Source organism: Tamandua tetradactyla, chromosome 11 (assembly GCF_023851605.1).
Source record: "Tamandua tetradactyla isolate mTamTet1 chromosome 11, mTamTet1.pri, whole genome shotgun sequence".
Taxonomy (NCBI): Eukaryota; Metazoa; Chordata; class Mammalia; order Pilosa; family Myrmecophagidae; genus Tamandua; species Tamandua tetradactyla.
Window position 1 is genome coordinate 73814487 of NC_135337.1, and position 20008 is coordinate 73834494.

At 38.9% G+C, this 20008-nt stretch overlaps 1 protein-coding gene across 9 annotated transcripts in view; it reads right to left on the reverse strand.

Annotated features, from left to right (window-relative positions):
- WDR27 (WD repeat domain 27) overlaps positions 1-20008 on the reverse strand; it is a 347331-nt gene that overhangs the window by 255023 nt on the left and 72300 nt on the right. For all 9 annotated transcript variants that reach the window (XM_077120888.1, XM_077120884.1, XM_077120890.1 and 6 more), the window contains 4 exons: positions 19905-19987; positions 16853-16931; positions 15060-15137; positions 13161-13258 (listed from right to left, as the gene is read on the reverse strand). In XM_077120888.1, coding sequence (XP_076977003.1) covers positions 13161-13258; positions 15060-15137; positions 16853-16931; positions 19905-19987 — 338 coding nt within the window. The remainder of the gene's footprint in view (positions 1-13160; positions 13259-15059; positions 15138-16852; positions 16932-19904; positions 19988-20008) is intronic.

Below are 20008 nucleotides of genomic sequence, written 5' to 3' on the forward strand. Positions count from 1 at the left end.
AAAACAGTTAAAAGAGGCAAAAAAGGACACTATGTATTAATAAAAGGAACAATTCAACAACAGTACATAATCATAAATATTTATGCAGCAAGTCAGAATGCTCCAAATACATGAGGGAAACACTGAAAAGAGAATAGACACATCTATCATAATAGTTGGAGAACTCTATTCCCCACTCTCATCAATTAGCAGAACATCTAGACAGAGGATCAATAAAGAAACAGAATTTGAATAACACAATAAATGAGCGTGACTTAACAGACATTTATTGAACATTACACCCCACAACAGCAGAATACACCTTTTTCTCAAGCGCACATAGATCATTCTCAAGGCTAGACCACATGCTGGGTCACAAAGCAAGTCTCAATAAATTTAAAAAGATTGACATCATACAAAACACTTTCTCAGATCATAAAGGAATGAAGTTCAGACCATAAAGGAATGAAGTTGGAAATCAATAGTAGGCAGAGAAATCAGTAAATATCTCGAGGCAAATGAAAATGAAAACACAACATATCAAAATTTATGGGATGCGGCAAAGGCAGTGCTAAGAGGGAAATTTATTGCCATGAATGCCTATATAAAAAAAGAATGAGCAAAAATCAAGGAATTGAAGGAGACGCAGGGTCACGTGAGGTGAGAGCGCTGAAGCGAGGAAAACCTCAGCAGACTGTCCAGGTCCCTGGACTGCAGGCCACTGCCCAAAAAGGAAGTAAAGGCAGAGTGCAGGGTGCGTGCTGATAGGTGATGAAAGAGATGCAGCCGGTCTGCGCCACCAGCCCTCCAGAGGTCTCCAGGAGAACCAGTGTGCAGAGGGGAGGGGCCGCATTGACTGCGACCACCTGGTCCTCCGGCCGAAGTCACCTCCGTTGAGGGAAATGGTTTCCGATTCCTGTTCAGAAATAGTTATTATCCTTGCCATCATTCAGGAGAACAAAATGCCTCTGGTCAAAAATGGGAAGTTATAGATTGGGCAGGATTTGTATCGGAATCCAAAGAAGAGGGAGAACTATGTTCTAAAAATTATCCTGATCTGTGGAAGAGTTTTATTTGCTACTACCAAAGTGACGCTTAGATGTTGACTGTGTAAAGCAAAGCAGAAGTACCATTTGTGAAGATTCTGGACAAAATCAATTTCATTTTTGGTTGGTTTGTATTCCCTCTGCAGTCAGCAAGTGGCATAGCAGGTGAGTTGACTCACAAATTAATAGGAGATGAGAACTGCAACTGGAGAGAACATTTCATCGAACGCCTGGTATAGAATACAATATCGTCCAACTGAATTAAGTGGACAGAGTGGTCGTCAGATTTGGAGATCAGATCTTCAAATTACCTCTTCTCCAAAAGCCCAGAGGAAACCCAGGGAAAGATCTCAATTCTGAGTTCTAGATATAGAAGGTGGTAACCCTGCTGAGATCCCAGCATGGAATGTGAAACAAGGCCCCAGAGAGACCTTGCACTTTCAGTGAGCAGTCATGATCAAAGGACCCATTCATAGATTTTTTGGGGTAAATCTGCCAAGGAATCTCCATCTTGCCCACTGAAGTCTCTCTGTCCTAGAGCTGCAGACCCTGGTGACACCAAAGCCTGAGTAGGAAAAGGCCTTTGGCATGATTGGCCAGCATATTCCCAGATGCCCATGCAGTCTGCAGCAAATGAAAATGTGCACTGGGCAAAACCATTATGCTAGTGCTAGAAGCTGAGGGGACCAAGAAGCCAGGAGCCTTCTAAGCCATCCACAAGTCTCCAAACCACCAAGACTGAGAGAAGCCCCGTCTCACAGCTGGAATCTGCACTGGTGCTGTGGAGCTGAGGGAAGGCCTCTCCTGGGGAAACATTTTCCCTGTTTCACCATCTTGGATACCACAGCCTGCACCCAGTTCAAGAACTTCCCCAGAAACTCAGCCCAAACACTTCCACTAATATTTCATGGGGCACCCTTGTGTCACATGATCACAAAGTCTGCTCAGAGGTGGAGTTTATTGAGCTGGGCCATCTGCTGAGAACAAAATCAGGCTTCTGTAAGCAAAGGACAGTGCTTAAAAGAACAGTGCAGAGAGTCGGACAGATTGAGGAGCGACTAGAATTTTATAGACAGCTAGTGGTAATATTCTAAAATGGTACAGCCATTTGGAGAACAATGTGATTGTTTCTTATTAGTTTAAACATATGCTTTTTATATGACACAGAAATTTCACTCTTAGTATTTACCAAAGAGAAATGAAAAACATGCATCTACATAAAGACCTACAATAGAAGGTCTGTAGCAGCTTTGTGAGAGCCAAAGCCTGGAAACAAAGTACATGTCCATCACCATGTGAGAGTATAAACAATGGCAGTGTGTCCAAACAATGGAATACTACCTAGCAATGAGTAGAAGGAAAGATCCAAGCACTTATGAGATGAATCTCATAAGCCTAAGTTTCAAATAAAATTTGAAATTCTTACCATGTATATCAAACAGGATTAGGTTCAGCCGTGAGTCAAAGGTGAATAAAAAAAAGCAGTGCCTTGAAAAAAAAAAAAATCAAGGAATTAACTGTCCATTTGGAAGAACTAGGGAAAGAACAGCACACTAACCACAAAGCAAGCAAAAGGAAAGAAATAATGAAGATTAGAGCAGAAAGAAATTAAATTGAGAACATGAAAACAATCAAGAAAATCAAACATCCAGAAGTTGGTTCTATAAGAAAATCAGTAAAATCAATGCACTCTTAGCAATGTTGACAAAAAGATAAGAAGAGAGAATGCAAATAAATAAAATCAGAAATGGAAGAGGACACATAACCACTGACCCTGCAGAAATAAAGGAGGTAATGAGAGGATACTATGAACAACTTTATGTTAATAAACTAGACAACATAGGGAAACGGACAACTTCCTAGAAAGGCATGAACAACCAACACTGACACAAGAAGAAACAGACAACCTCAACAAACCAATCACAAGTAAAGAAACTGAATTAGTCATTAAGAAGCTCCCCAAAAAGAAAAGTCCAGGACCAGATGGATTCACATGTATTCTACCAAACAGTCCAGAAAGAATTAGTACCAATCCTGCTCAAACTCTTCAAAAAAATTGAAGAGGAGGGAAAACTACCTAACTCATTCTATGAAGAGTACCCTCATACCAAAGCCAGACAAAGATACTACAAGGAAAGAAAATTACAGACCAATCTCTCTAATGAATATAGATGCAAAAATCCTTGCAAATCGAATCCTGCAGCACATTAAAAGAATTATACACCATGATCAAGTAGGAGTCATCCCAGGTATGCAACATAAGAAAATCAATTAATATAATACACCACACCAACAAATCAAAGCAGAAAAACCACATGATCATCTTGATTGATGCAGAAAAGGCATTTGAAAAAATTCAACACCTTTCTTTTAAAAACACTTCAAAGGATAGGAATAGAAGGGAACTTCCTCAAAATGATAAAGGGAATATATGAAAAACCAACAGCTAACATCATCCTCAATGGGGAAAAACTGAAAACTTTCCCCCTAAGATCAGAAGGAAGACAAGGATGTCTACTATCACCACTGTTATTTAACATTGTGTTGGAAGTTCTGGTCAGAGCAACTAGACAAGAAAAAGAAATAGAAGGCATCAAAATTGGAAAGGACGAAGTAAAACCCTCAGTGTTTGCAGATGATATGATACTATATGTCGAAAACCCTGAAAAATCCACAGCAAAACTACTAAAGCTAATAAATGAGTACAGCAAAGTGGCAGGTTACAATATCAACACTCAAAAACTATATAGATATCAGCTTTTTAGTTAAGGGGTAATGGAGAGTCTGGAGGGAACTGCCTGAAAATGTAGAGCTGTGTTCCAGTAGCCATGTTTCCTTGAAGATGATTGTATAATGATATAGCTTTCACAATGTGACTGTGTGAAAACCTTGTGTCTGATGCTCCTTTTATCTACCTTATCAACAGATGAGTAAAACATACAGATTAAAAATAAATAAATAATAGGGGAAACAAATGTTAAAATAAATTTAGTAGATTGAAACGCTGGTGATCAGTGATGGAGAGGGGTAGGGAGTATAGTAGTATGTATGAATTTTTTTCTTTTTCCTTTTTATTTCTTTTTCTGGATTGATGCAAATGTTCTGAGAGGTGATCGTGATGATGAACACACAACTATGTGATAAAATTGTGAGTTATGGCTATATATCAAGAATGGAATGGTCATATGGGAAGAATGTTCGTGTTTGTATGTTATGTTTAAAATAAATTTTTTTAAATGGGTAAAGGACTTGGATAGACATTTCTCCGATCAAAATATACAGCCAAAGCATAAGAAAAGAGGCTCATTGTCACTAGTCATTAGAAAAACGCAAATAATAACCACGATGATGTGTGGTGATACTGTGAGCCACTGATTGTATACTTCCGGTGGACTGTATGGTGTATGAAAATATCTCAATAAAGCTGTACTGTTTCTAAAAAATTCACAATGAGCTATCACTTCACACCCACTAGGATGGCTATTTTTTTTTTAATGTGAAATAAAGAGTGTTGGTGAGTATGCAGAGAAATTGGAACTTCCCTGCATTGCTGGTGGGGATGTAGAAGTGAACACCCTCTGTGGATAACTGATTGGCAGGTCCTCAATAAGTTAGACATAGAACTACCATATGGCCCAAAAGAACACAACAGGGATTCAGACAGACACTTGTGCATCAGTGTTCATGGCAGCATTATTCACGATGAGCAAAAGATGGAAACAACCAGTGTCCATTGACCAAAGAATGGAGAAGAAAAATGTGGTACATCCATACAATGGACTATAACTCATCCATGAACTCCTACTACATGCTGGAGCATGCATGGACCATGAAAGAACTAGGCGGAGTAAAATAAGCTAGACACAGACAACAAATACTATATGAGTCCACTTTTATGGAATCACGAGAGTAAGAAAATTCATAGAGATGGACAGTAGACTACAGGGTGAGGTAACCAGCGACCAAGTGAGGAGGGGAGACTGGGGAGCTTCAACCAGAACAGTGCAGATGTCAGGGGAGGAGGAGGTTCTCATCATGGATAGTGGCAACAGGGGCAGAGCATGGTGAATGTAATTAGTGTCACTGAACTGTACACTTAAAATGGTTACGATGGTGAATTTAGGTGATATATACTGAGGTGATAACCACAATACAATTTTTTATTTATAATTTTTTTTATTTTTATTGAAAAATCTTCACATACATATGACATACAGTCCATACATAGTACACAATCAATGCCTCACAATATCATCACATAGTTGTGTATTTATCACCACAATCATTTTTAGAACATCTGCATCACTCCAGAAAAAGAAATAAAAAGAAAAAAGTAAAAATTCATAGATTCCATACCCCTTATCCCCCTCTCATTGGCCACTAGCATTTCCAGTTATCCAACTTATTTTACTTCTTATCCCCCCATTATTTATTTATTTTTATTCCATATTTTTTTACTCATCTGTCCATACTCTTGATAAGAGGAGCATCAGACACAGGTTTTCACAATCACCTGGTCACATTGTAAAAGCTATATCACTATACCGTCATTTTCAAGAAACACTACTGGAACACAGCTCTACAGTTTCAGGTACTTCCCTCCAGCCACTCTAATACACCATAAACTAAAAAGGGATCACTATATAATGCCTAAGAATAACCTCCAGGATAAATTCTCAACTGTTTGGATCTCTTAGCCCCTGAAACTTTATTTTGTCTCATTTCTCTCTTTCCCCTTTTGGTCAAGAAGGCTTTTTCAATCCCTTGATGCCATGTCCCAGTTCATCCCAGGAGTCCCATCCCACGTTGCCAGGGAGATTTACACCTCTGAGAGCCATGTCCCATGTAGGGGGGAGGGCAGTGAGTTCACCTGGCGAGTTGGCTTAGAGAGAAGCCAAATCTGAGCAACAAGAGGTTTTCTAGGGGTGACTCTTGGTTCTAATGTTAAGTAGGCTTAGTCTATCCTATGTGTGGATAAGTTTCATAGGGATAAACCCCAAGACTGAGGACTCAGCCTATTGATTTGGTTGTCCCCTCTCCTTGCTAGAATACCAAGAATTCTCCAAACGGGGAAGTGGAATATTCCTCCTTTCTCCCCAGTGCCCCAAGGGAACTTTGCAAATACTTCTTTATTCACTGCCCAAATCACCTGGGATATGTCTGGGCTTCACACTAACCTGGACAAACCAACAAGATCTCACATGCTATTCAAGATTCCATGTAATTATGGTGTTCAACTTTATATAAACATGAACATAAAATTATGTTCAAAATTATGTAATACACCACCCAAAATATAAATTTTGCACCAAATAAACATCTCTCCCTTTGGTCTCACACAGATGTTGAAGTTGTAAAATATGGAAGATATCATCCTTTACCCTGTATTCTGACTTACGGTAGTTCTATCCAGATCAGCTTCCTTCATATCTCTACTCGAAGTCTGATCACTTTCTCAGCTTTTTAAACAGTTTCTGAATGGGGTAGTACTGACTTTCATAGTTTCAGAACTGTAACACTGAATCTGAGGTGTCACACGAATACCCAAAGTTTCTGGAAACGACCATGTTATATAGAAACAGCTCAGTATCTCAGAATTTAGAAATAACAGTTACAATTCCTGAATATATATGACCACTGTAAGAGCTTACAATCTAGGATCCTCTACAATAGACCCCAACCTGATAACCCATGCTCTCAACTTGGGTTCATGGAGTTTCTACATTACAATTAGCCCATATGAGTGAGGAATGATAATATTTGTCTTTGTTTCTCACATTTCATTCAATATGCAGTCCTTAAGGTTCATTCACCTAGTTGCATACCTCACAACTTCATTCTGTCTTGTGGCCAGTCAGTAGTTCATTGTACATATACACCACAGTTCCCCCTTCCATTCCTCATTGTACTCTTAGACCATCTCCATCCATTGTAAATCGCAAACACTGTCACCAAAAACACCAGGGTGCAAATGTCCATTCTTGTCCCCACTCTCACTTCTTCCAGGTATATACTGACCAATGGGATTGCAGGATCCTATGGCAACCCCACCCCTAGCCTCCTGTGGAGCCACCACCCTGCCCTCCAAGGGGATGTACCTCACATTTCCCTACAGACAATGAATAGGTACATCACTTTCTCTGCATTTTCTCTAGCACCTGTTTCTCTCTGTTCATTTTTGAACACTTTTATTCACACACATACAATCCAACCTAAGTAATTAGATATGCATTCACTATATGAAGACATTTCCTTTTCTTCCACAAAGAATCTACACCCCTCCCCCATGTCCCACATGCTGACATTCAGTTTTGGCATAATGCCATTGTAACATTCAGTGGAAGCATATTACAATGTTACTGTTGACTACAAACCCTATCTTGTATTGATTGTATTTTTTCCCATAAACCATCCATTTTAAACACCTTGCAATGTTGTCATTCATTTGTTCTCCCCTGTATTAGTTAGGGTTCTCTAGAGAAACAGGATCAACAAGAAACACTCAGAAACAAAAAATTTACAGAAGTGTCTACGTAACTGTGGGAACGCAGAATCCAAAATCCACAGGGCAGGCTGTGAAGCCGACGATTCCGATGGACGGTCTGGATGAACTCCACAGGAGAGCCTTGCTGACCAAAGCAGGAAGAGAGCCTGTCTCTTCTGAATCCTCCTTACAAGGCTTCTGGTGATTACATTAATCATCACTCATTGCAGAAGACACTCCCCTACTCCCTTTGGCTGATTACAAATGGAATCAGCTGTGGATGCAGGTGACATGATCATGATTTAATTCTATGAAATGTCCTCATCGCAACAGACAGGCCAGCACTTGCCCAACCAGACAAACAGGTACCACCACTTGGCCAAGTTGACACATGAACCTGACCATAACATCCCTCATGCAAAAATGCTCTTTTATTTGTACATTTAATCACCATCACTGTCCACTCTAGGCAGTCCTAAATTATACCATCTGTCTTTATCTTTCCTCCTGGTTTCATACGTGCCCCCAGCCCTTCTCCTTCAATCATACTCACATTCAGCTTCATTCAGTGTACTTATATATTGTGCTACAATCATGTAGTATTGTGCTATCCATTCCTGAATTTTTATCATCAGTCCTGTTGCTTAATCTGTATTCCCTACTTCTATCTCCTGATAACTTCTGTTCTTAACTACACCTCTCAAAGTTCACTCACTGTTAATTCATATTAGTGAGCCCATATAGTATTTGTCCTTTTGTTTCTGGCTAATTTCACTCAGCATAATGTCCTCAAGATCCATCCAGGTTGTTACATGCTCCATAACTTTATTCTGTCTTACAGCTGCATAATATTCCATCGTATGTATATACCACAGCTTGTTTAGCCACTCGTCCACTGATGGACATTTGGGCTGTTTCCATCTCTTGGCAATCATAAACAATGCTGCTATAAACCTCAGTGGACAAATGTTCATTTGCGTCTTGCCCTCATGTCCTCTGAACAGATACCCAGTAATGGCACTTTTGGATCATATGGCAATTCCATACTTATCTTCCTGAGGAACTGTAAATCTATACTTAGCTTCCTGAGGAACCGTTTTCCAGAGTGGTTGTACCATTTCACATTTTTACCAACAGTGAATAAATGTGTCTCTTTCTCCATACTCTCTCCAGCACTTGTCATTTTGTGTGTTTTTTTGTTTTGTTTTTTGTTTTTGATAATGGCCATTCTAGCGGGTGTGAGATGATATTTCATTGTGGTTTTGATTTGCAGTTCCCTAATAGCCAGGGAAGCTGAGCATCTTTTCATGTGCCTTTTAGTCATTTGTATTTCCTCTTCTGAGAAGTTTCTGTTCACGCCTTTTGCCCATTTTGTTACAGGTTGTTTGTCTTTTTGCTGTTGAGTTGAACAACTCTATATATTCTGGATACTAAACCCTCATCTTACATGTGGTTTTCAATATTGTCTCCCACTGTGTAGGCTGCCTTTTTAGTTTCCTGACAAAGTTCTCTGATGCACAAAAATGTTTAACTTTGAGGAGATCATTATCTATTTCTTTTTTCAATGCTCGTGCTTTGGGTGTAAGTTCTAGGAAACCACCTCCTATTGCAAGTTGAATAAAATATTTCTCTGCATTTTCTTCTAGAAGTTTTATGTTCTTAGCGCTAATGTTTGCCTTTGATCCATTTTGAGTTAATTTTTTATAGGCTGTGAGCTATGGATCCTCTTTCATTCTTTTGCATGTAGATATCCAGTTCTCTAAACACCATCTTTTGAAGAAGCTGCTCTGTCCCAGGAGGGTTGCCTTGACCGTCTTATCAAAGATCAATTGTCCACAGATGAGAGGGTCTATATCTGAACACTCTATTCAATTCCATTGGTCAGTATAATCTATCTTTATGCCAGCACCATATTGTTCTGACCAATGTAGCCTCATAATATCCTTTAAAGTCAGGTAGTGTGAGACCTCTGACTTCATTTTTCTTTCACAAGATATTTTTAGTTATTCGGGCACCCTACCCTTCCAGATAAATTTGGTTATTGGTATTTCTATTTTTGCAAAGTAAGTTATTGGGATTTTAATTGGCATTGCATTGAAACCATAAATCAATTTGGGTAGAATTGACAACTTAACTATATTTAGTCTTCCACTCAATGGACATGGTATGCCCTTCCATTTATTTAGGTCTTCCACGATTTCTTTTACCAATTTCTCGTAGTTTTCTGTGTATAGGTCTTCTGTGCCTTAAGTTAAATTTATCCCTAAATATTTAATTCTTTCGTTTGCTATTGTAAATGGAATTATTTTCTTGATTTCCTCCTCAGATTGCTCCTCATTATTGTATAGAAACACTGTTGATTTGGGAGTGTTGATCTTATACCCTACCCTTCTGCATACGCATTTATTAGCTCTAGTAGCTTTGCTACAGAGTTTTCAGGATTTTCAACATATAATATCATGTTATCTGCAAACAGTGAGAGTTTTACTTCTGCCTTTCTGATTTGGATGTCTTCTATTTCTTCTTCTTGCCTAATTGATCTGGCTAGTACTTCCAGCATAATGTTGAATAACCATGGTGTCAGTGGGCATCTTTGTCTTGCTCCTGATCATAGAGGGAAAGCTTTGAGTCTTTCCCCATTGAGGATGATGTTAGCTGTGGGTTTTTCATATATTCCCTTTATTATGTTGAGGAAGTTCCTTTCTATTTCTATCCTTTGAATAGGAATATCCTTTCATCAAGAAGGGTGTTGAATTTTGTCAAATGCCTTTTCTGCATCAATCGAGATGATTATGTCATCTTTCTGCTTTGATATGTTGATACAGTGTATTATATTAATTGATTTTCTTAGGGTGAACCAGCCTTTCATACCTGAGATAAATCCCACTTGGTCATGTTGTACAATCCTTTTAGTGTGCTACCAGATTCTATTTACAAGTATTTTCTTGGGGACTTTTGCATCTATAATCATTAAAGAGATTAGTCTGTAATTTTCTTTTCTTATAGTATCTTTATCTAGCTTTAGTATTAGGGTGATGTTGGCTTCACAGAATGTGTTAGGTAGCCTTCCCTCCTCCTCAATTATTTTGAAGAGTTTGAATTCTTCAACAATATAATTTTTAAGAAAAGAGCCAAACTCTAAGAGAAGAAGCTTGGGCAATGCTATGCCCACAGTTTAGAAAAGATGGGTCAAAATGAGATTTGTTTATCACCCAGATAAACACTGAGTTAGTAGGCTTAGCAGGAGTGGAGAGTCTAGTTTCTACAATTAGCTCCATCACCTGGTTTGACTAAAGTACATTCTCTTCAGCTCCTACCTTGCTATTTCCCCGGATAGAGGAGAAGCATCTATCCTCTGAGACCAGGGATGACTCTGCCTGTGGCAGCACATGGAGCAAAGGCAGCCAGCCAAAACAAAGTGAAGGTCATGGTCAGTTTAGGTTTCCACAAAGCTTCCAATAATTTTCTAAAAAGATTAAAACTTGAGTCAAAATGTATTTAAGTTTCAATAAAATCCAACCATCCTAAATTGGAAGAAAATTTTTAAAATGGGAGAAAATTAAAAAAAGAAATATCTCTAACAGAATCATAACTCATAGGTTAACAAGTAAAATGTAGAATATTTCTGTTAACTTGATGTTTGTTTCCTCAGACATTGAGATCATCTGAAATAAAGAGATACTCATGTGTACTGGTTCTTTCAAATCCTAACCACCTTCCACAGATATTTATTATATGCCAAGCACTGGGCCCACAAACTCATAACCTATCTCAATTGTTAACCTTAGTTCACAGAAGAGGAATCTAAGAATGAGAGAGTGTGCCATTCTTGCGGAGCAACTGTTTCTTTTAATCATGATTCAATACTGTAGGTTGGAAACTGTTGTTTAAATTATCTCCACGGAGATGTGGCATGCCCAATCTTGGGTGTGACCTTTGATTAGATGGAGACATGACTCCATCCATTATACGTGGATCTTGATTAGATTACCAGAATCTTTAAAAGGGGAAACACTTTGGAGAAATGACAGAAACCTCAGTAATGACACATGCCTCAGAGCCAACAGAGAGAGTATTGTAGACATTTAGAGAACAGTTGCTTCAGGGAACAGAGACACGGGTGTTTGAAGATGCTTGGAGACTAGCAGACGTCTCCAAGAGCTGTTAAGCAAGCGAGAACCCGGAGAGAGCCATGGGAAGTCAAGAGATGAAGGCCAGCGCCAGAGAAGCAGAGTGAGAAGCCCCCACAGGAACTCTGGCTGAAAGCAACAGAGCCCAGGAGCAAGGGACCAGCAGATGCCACCCATGTGCCTTCCCAGGTGACAGAGAGGTTCCTGACCCGCTGACCATCCTTAATTAAGGTATCTTTCCCTGGATGCCTTAGTTTGGGCATTTCCATAGGCTAGAACTATAAACTTGTAACATTATATTTTCCTTTTTAAAAGCCGTTCCATTTCTGGTATGTTACATTCCAGCAGCTTAAGAACTAACACAGAGCAGTAAGTCAACGTGCCCAAGGATATGCAGGTACATGGACACACTGCACAAGAAATAGCTGGATCTATGGTTTGAATCCAAACCAGCCACCAGGGTTCCCACTCTTAAACCACTAAGATGTTCTGCCTCACATCACTGTTCACCTAGCAGTTACCTTTCAAATATGTCCCTAAAATGAGCAGAAATAAATTACAGTCTTAACCCATAATATTCAACCTTGAGGATCTATAGCATCAAGCTTAAGTATCTTAAACTATAAAAACAAGCATATTAAATATCAAAGAGATATTTACTTTACTAATAATACGCAGATCTAACACCCAAAAAGTAAAATATATTTTAGCCAGAATTAAAGGGAAAATAAATTATTTAAAGCAACCCACTTAAAATACTTTGGAAATAACAAATGGCTCAACAACAACTTATAAAGCTAAAGAAGGGGACGCTGCATGGACACAGCCCTGGATCTAAAGTAAAGGCACGGTCTCATCTGCAAGTAGATCTAAGAATGAGAAGCAATTTTTACTTTTGAAAAACATGTTCAAGTAATTGAACTACCTAGATGAGAACTAAGTCACTATGACAAACTGCCTCCTAATTTCTTTCAAATATTATTTAGGAAAAATGTTGAGGCCCCCCAAAATGTCAGACTGCTTCCTTCAAGCCTTCAATTAACACAACCTGCAGAGGAAATCTGGTGACTGTTTTGTTAGCTTTTTTCTTCTACAAATAACTCTTCTATGTTAAGCCTTTCTACCAGGCTCATTTTAAATACACGTAACAGCAAACATAGATTAACTTATAATTATAAACTCTTATGCTAGTGTTTATGTGTTGCTACAAACATAATCATAAAAGTAAAATGTTCTATAGTAATTCTAATTACAGTCAGATAAAAAGTGAAATTTTGGGTGGGCCATGGTGGCTCAGCAGGCAGATTTCTCGCCTGCCATGCTGGAGACCCGGGTTGATTTCCGGTGCCTGCCCATGCAAAAAAAAAAGGGAAACTTTATTTTAACCTAGACAATATAAAAATGTAACACACAACTTCAAATAATTAAGATGTTAAAATATATATTGGCATTAGAAGAGTGGACAGATTTTTAAAGTCCTATGAATGAAATGAAACATGACTCCTACTATGGTTCGCATACCTGAATACTGAAGACAGCACACAGCAGTCGGGTTATCAGCTAAAGTAAACTGTTTGCAGAGTTTGGTTGGCAGAGAATTCTCCAAAGGATATTCTTTACTTTAAGGAATATCAGAAATAATAAAAAATTGAGAGCATTCAAAATGAGATCATACTAGAAATAAAGTAAATTCTCCCTTATTTACATGTATTATTTTATTCCATTAAACTTGAATATAAATATATACTGAATACATATTTTCAATACAGAAACCCTTAGATTAATCAAATACCTTTATTTAAAATAGATTTACATTCTACACTACCAAAAAATAATCACATTCTCAGTTTCTGCCCAAGGACGGCTGGGAGAAATGTCCTCACCCCAAATTCAGTGCAATAACAGAAATGAATGATGCCAGGCAAGCAGAACTGGGACGGGAGCTGATTTTTATCAATGTGGCCAAATCTCCCAATTTTCCAAAAGGAGTTGGGAATCCACATTTTCAGGCAACATCTCCCCAATTTTTAAATTCCTACAGCCCACCTCAAAGTGACGGCAAGGCCCCAACCTTGGTGCCACCAATGGGTGGTCCAAGCGCTGGCTCCGTTCGCTTGGCACATCCTATAGCTTATCTAAGTGTCAATTTTCATGCCATAAATTGAGCATAAAAATACCTATTCTTCAGGGCTATTACAAGGATACGATATAAACAAGAACAGCACATATGCAAGGAAAAACTTTTCTATTATTATTTGAAAGTATGCTGCTATAAAAACTGCAATTAACTGAATGACAAATTATATATACATTTATTTATAATGCTTGCATTCAGTAAAGTCTTGACATAAGACTGGCCTCAAAAACCTGTCTCCCAGTAAGACAAAAGCCATCCTTTCAGTGTCACGTTCTGTAGGTGTCTGGATAATACACGTGCCTGAACCTGGGCAGTGTCTGGAGCCCTTCCCTGGCCATCTATCAGCAGAATGCCCACTAGAACCAAAATGCAGAAAAGGCTCCTTCTCAATCTGGAGAGCTGGGAGCTCATCATAGAAAAGCAGACCACAAAAAACAGAGCTCAATGTAAATTCTGTTGTGCTGAATTTCAGGCTCACACATGATACGCTATAAGGTGTGAGTGTGTTTTGCTGTAGGCATGTGTGTAATATCAATAACCATATTAACAATAATATGGAGAGCAGCAGAAAATGGCAAGAACAGCAAAAAGATTTAAGAAAAACATCAATAAATAAGGGTAAAACCAATATTACAGGAAGCATTTTTGCAGGCCCAAGGATTTCTCAAGTGTAGATGTGGTGTAATATCAATACACATAATATTTTAAAAATTGTGACCCATAAGCTCCCTTGAGACTGTATAAACTTAAACATCTAAGACTGGAAGGAACCCCAGAGGGCCCCCCCAAACCTCCCCCACCCCATGTTTAAATAAATGAGGGCCGGCAAGTTTTCAGGACATGTCCATAGGCACACAAATTGTTGCTGGGCCAGATTAGAAGACACAGTACCACTTGCTTGATTAAAGGAAGCAGTTCCAAGTTAATGAATTACTGACTACTTGAAATGAGTGTTCAGCATTTAAGTGCTCTAATTTTTCTGTTCAATCATTACCTAAGCAGCTTATTAAGAATAATCATTACCTACAATATTTTCCAGGACTAAATTTTAACAAAAATTAAATATTCCGAAGTTACTAAGTTGGTAAAAATAGGAGCATACTTGAAAAATTGTTACTATGAATGAATGAAATCTGACTAAAAGGATATATACACATAAATAATATAAACACATAACATGGATATAAAGCTACCTGTCTGAAAAAAAAAATCAAATGAAGTATTTAAAAGATCTCTCAAAATTACTTCAAATTTCTTTCTAATGCACAGACTAAATCACATACCATTTGTAACTGTTCTTGCATTTTGAAGATCGTTTACTATCATCCTTCATGTTGGTCTTTGGTGAAAACATAGTTACACTATTCGAAAGAAAACTCTCATGTCACTTTCAAAGACTAAGAGGTCGAAGTTTCTTAAGACAATGACATATGAATATATGTATTAAGATACATAAATGCTTTCAGTGTCCCATGACAATAATAAACTTTAATAAGAAATTTAAATTACAATACTGCCATTTAAGTATAATAGCTCTTCTACTGTTTATAAAACTATATTGGCTATTTCAACACTAGAAAATAAAGAGTATCTGGGTATAAAATTTCTGAAGGATACTGTACTATCCACATACATATTGTAGATTACTTGGAAAAACAAAGACAATATTTTTTATGAAGAGCATGTTATAAATTACCTATTGGTCAAATGTTGGAAAATTTGTGTGAAAGAATTATAGATAGAAAAACTTTTGTTCACAAAATTAGAATGTCTCTAAAATTGAATACTAAATTTTATTTTTATGATGTTGCCCTTTTGAAAAATTTATTTAATCATAACTGAAGTTAAATCCCATTTATGGATATTGCTTTACAAATCTACTGAAAAACAACATTTCTGAGCTGTCACTCAGATTTCTACTTTTAATATAACCAGCATATTAAACATTGAGGATAATCCTATAATTATCTAGAAAAAGACCCCGTTTTTCAGATGAACAAAGACCACAGAGTTTACATCTCCTCCTGAAGCCAGTGCTGAGAGACGTGCCAGAGCCTCCGGCTATAGGTGGGCAGTCGGGGTCGGCCCCAGGACAGAGGCGGCCTGTGTGTCACAAGTGCTGGGCCTCTTCTAAGGCACAGGGACAAATGAGGCAGCCCAAGAGTCTGCTTTTGTGGAGGCTGCACACCGCTGGGAGAGACAGTCAATAAAGAGCTAAAGAAATACACACGCGATTCTGGAGAACGAAGAGTGCCCTGCAGAAAACTAAAGGAGCAAAAGCAGCTAGAGAGAGAGTGAGCAGTGGGCCCTGCAGCAGGGGCCATGATGGAGCATGAAAAGCAGTCTGTGGAAACCTGGGAGAACAGCACTCTCAACAGAGTAAAGGGCATAATTTGCTGATGCAGGAACTACTTTAGAGAAATTTCAGATTCATGAAGGACTAGACAATTAAGGGTTTCCTGTACTTAAAAATTTTTCAAAATTATCATGCTGTTTTGTATTTCCTTGTCTTTGAGTTTACAGTTTCTGCGAGGAACCCTCTTATCCGCCAGCCCAAACCAGCCTTGTTAACTCAAGTTCTGAGTTGCAATGCTCCAATGGAACAGCAAAGCGCTGTGATCAGCCATGTTATCTTAAAGCATAACAACTCTCTTCGAGTCCTATACTCCGTTCTTTTTCCTACCCTCACTAGAAATGACCTTATGATCAGATAAGAACTCAAAGGGTTAATCCGACAATTAATGAGTTAACAGGTCAGGGTTTAGAGCAGGGCCCAAAGACAGGAAGCACTCAGTGCATTTCTGCTGCTGCAGCTGCTGCTCCCAGGAGCAGGACAGAGCCCCAGGGCTGCGCCACACTCCGAGGCCTGGTTCCGGTCCTGGTTCCCGAGGGCTGCTCCTGTCTCTATGCAGCGCCCCGTTCTGTCTCTATTACTGACATAAGCAACTTGTAAGTTACTTGGTGTCTTAGGTCAGTTTAACTGAAAATATAGATTGTCACCATCGAAATGTTTTTCAGCTATCTTTATTTCTGAAGTTAACCTGTAAACATGGCAGTGAGAACAGGGCTTACTCACTGTGGTTTGCATGCATAGCCAGACGACTTAACTTTACGGTGAAAAACCAGTGGTTGGTCCTTGATGATAGTCCGTACAGCTGCATAAAAGTGATTTTGAAGAAAAGACAAACATTTATGGTTGCAATTTCATTATGGGTATAGGAAAAAACATAGCTTCAGAAAAACAGAACGATTTCATGATATATATATTTAAGAGGCTTTATACCAGAAGTCAAACCTACCAATGCTAGCAAAGGAGGGTTATATCAAGGGGTAAGGGGATAATTAAAAGCGTAAGAAAATAACATTTTCATCTCATTATTTAAATTATACTAAATTGGATTATGTTTGGTATTTGTATACTTCAAATAATTACTGACTAAAACTTAAACCTTATGTGTCCTGACTAGAAGTTCCACTATTTGAAAAAGACTGTCCAAATTGTAATGAAACATGCTGCACATACCTGATCTGGGACAGAGGCTGAAAAACTAAAATGGGAAATGTGTGAGATAGGACATAAAATGAAATTTTAGGACTTAATCATCAACCAAATGTGGTAATATGAAAGGAAAGAGGAGCCAGGATGACTCAGAGATTCTTAGCTTGGACTGCAAGATGGATAAAAATGCTGTTAAGTGAAATAGGAGAGAAACAGACATAGGCTTAAAGAAGACAAAGGAGCATAACTATTACTATTAACATGAGTTTTAGACTCACACCACATCTGAATCCTATTTCCAGCAAGAAACAAAACTGTAGTAACAGTATGGCTGCCAACTGCTGCTCAGGAGAGTGGCCTGTCCTGGTGGCCGGATGGAAGAGTGGACGAGCCTGCCCCAGGAGGAGAACTTGGGTCAGAAGCCTCCAGACGAAAAGGCTGAGGGGGCGAGGGGGGGAGAGCACAGAGAAGCCGGAGACCCGCAATAGGAGCTCAGAACTGGGAGAAGGAAGAGCTTTACTCCCTGACTAGTGTTGGTGAAGATGGGCTAGAGCACACTGGATCCAGAATCAGGGGTTCACCTTCACACGGGGGGGGGGGGGGGGTTGTGGAGTCGGGAGCTGCAGGGCTCGGTTCTGTCCAGAACAGTGGGAGGGCAGGCAGGAGCAACGAGACAAACCAGGGGAGAGCCAGGGAGGAGCCGGAGGAAGGGGCCAAGAGATGGCCCCTTCTCCAGGGGAAACTCTCGGCGCAGCCCCTGCCTGGCTGCAGCAGAGGGAGAGGGACCTGGAAGCCCTCCTCCCAAGGAGCATGGAGCACGGCTTTGGACTGGAGCGCTGGGCTGGCTCGGAGTGGCTCTTTAAGGCCCAGGCACCTCCAGCCCCCTGCACTGGGGAGCTGGGCTGCTGGGGACGTGGGTGCTGAGCAGGGGGCCTCACAAAGGCCAATGGACCCTTGGCCATGAAAGGTGGACCACAGGTCACCAGGAGGCAGAGCGGAGCAGATGCCCAATAAGGACAGAATTTTCAACGAGCCCACACCTAAAAATAAACCTATCTTGCCTACTGCATAGACACCAAAAGAGAATTGTGAGCCTGTTTCTTTGCAGAGGTCTAGGAAAAATGCATCAGTGTGAGTAGAGGTAAAAAACAAACTTTGTAACAGTTGGTCATAATAGAACACATAATGTCAAGAATTATTCTGAGTGCTGTATCTGTGTCCTGAAATGCTGGCATGTCATTTCATCATTTCCACTTGAATTGCTCTTTTAACATTTCTGCACAAAAAGGACTGAAAAAACACTACTTTTTGAAGGAAAGGGGAAAAATTATCATTTGGTCTTTTCTTAATGTCTCCTGTGGAAATACTGGAGATGAATTTGGGGCATTGTTATTAATTTAGGATATTCAGAAGTGTTGAACAGCTCACAAGAAACGAAGCAAACCTGAAGATACTTAAACATCTAAAAATTTTGTTTTAAAAAAAAAACTCCAAACAAAGAAAAGCCCAGGGCCAGATGGCTTCACAGGGAATCCTATGGACCATTCTCTGAGAAAAAGTAGCACCAATCCTGCACAAACTTTTCAAAAAAATTGAAGAGGAAGAAAAGGAAGGCTACCTAATTCATTCTCTGAGCATCACCTGATACCAAGGCCAGGTAAAGACACTACAGAGAGGAGAATTATAGACCAATCTTTCTAATGAATGCAGACGCAGAAATCTTCAACAAAATACTTGTACAGCACATTGAAGAATCATACACCATGATCAAGTGGGTGTTATTCCAGGGTGTTTCAACACAAGAAAATCAGTTAACATAATAAACCACATTATCAAACCGAAGGGGAAAAAAAATCACATGATCATCTTGATTGACTCGGAAAAGGCATTTGACCAAATTCAACATCTTTACTTGGTAAAAACACTCCAAAAGATAGGAATAGAAGGAAACTGCTTCAACGTGGTAAAGGGCACATGTGAAAAATCCAAAGCTAACAACCTACTCTATGGTGAAAGACTGAAAGCTTTTCCACTAAGATCTGGAAAAGACAAGGGTGCCCACTCAGCATTATGCTAGAAGTTCTAGCTAAAGGAGTTAGGCAAGTAAAAGAAATAAAAGGCATCCAAACTGGAATGGAAGAAGTAAAACATTCACTATTCGCAGATGACATAAATGCCATTGTGGTTGAGAAAATATCCATATTTTTTTAGAGATGCATACAGAAGTTTGCAAGAGTAAAATAATATAATTTCGAGATTTGCTTTAAAATTCTTCAGAAAAGAAATTAATATTCACATTATAAATGACTACGTACCAATGACTATGTATAAGTGTCTATGTACCAATTCCTTTTAACCACTAGAGAAATGACCATCGTTATTTTAGCATGCTTTTGAATATCCACAGAATTATGTTTCTTCAGAAAAAGAAATATCCTCTATCAGAAAGGACATAGATAAATATTTGAGGGACAGAGGGACAGAAGAAATGAACAAAGGAAAGAAATAAATACTGATATTTTACATATATAACTATGAATAGACAAAGCAACATAACACTGCTAATTATAATAACTAACAGGCTAATTAATTATAAATTTCGACATTTCAGAGTATATATTATACTAACCAGATTGCTTCTGACTAGCAGGCTTAGTACTTTTTTTCTCAACAATTCCAAAATACAGAGGGGAGGTTGGTAAAACACAGGAACTAAAACAAAAACAAAACTAT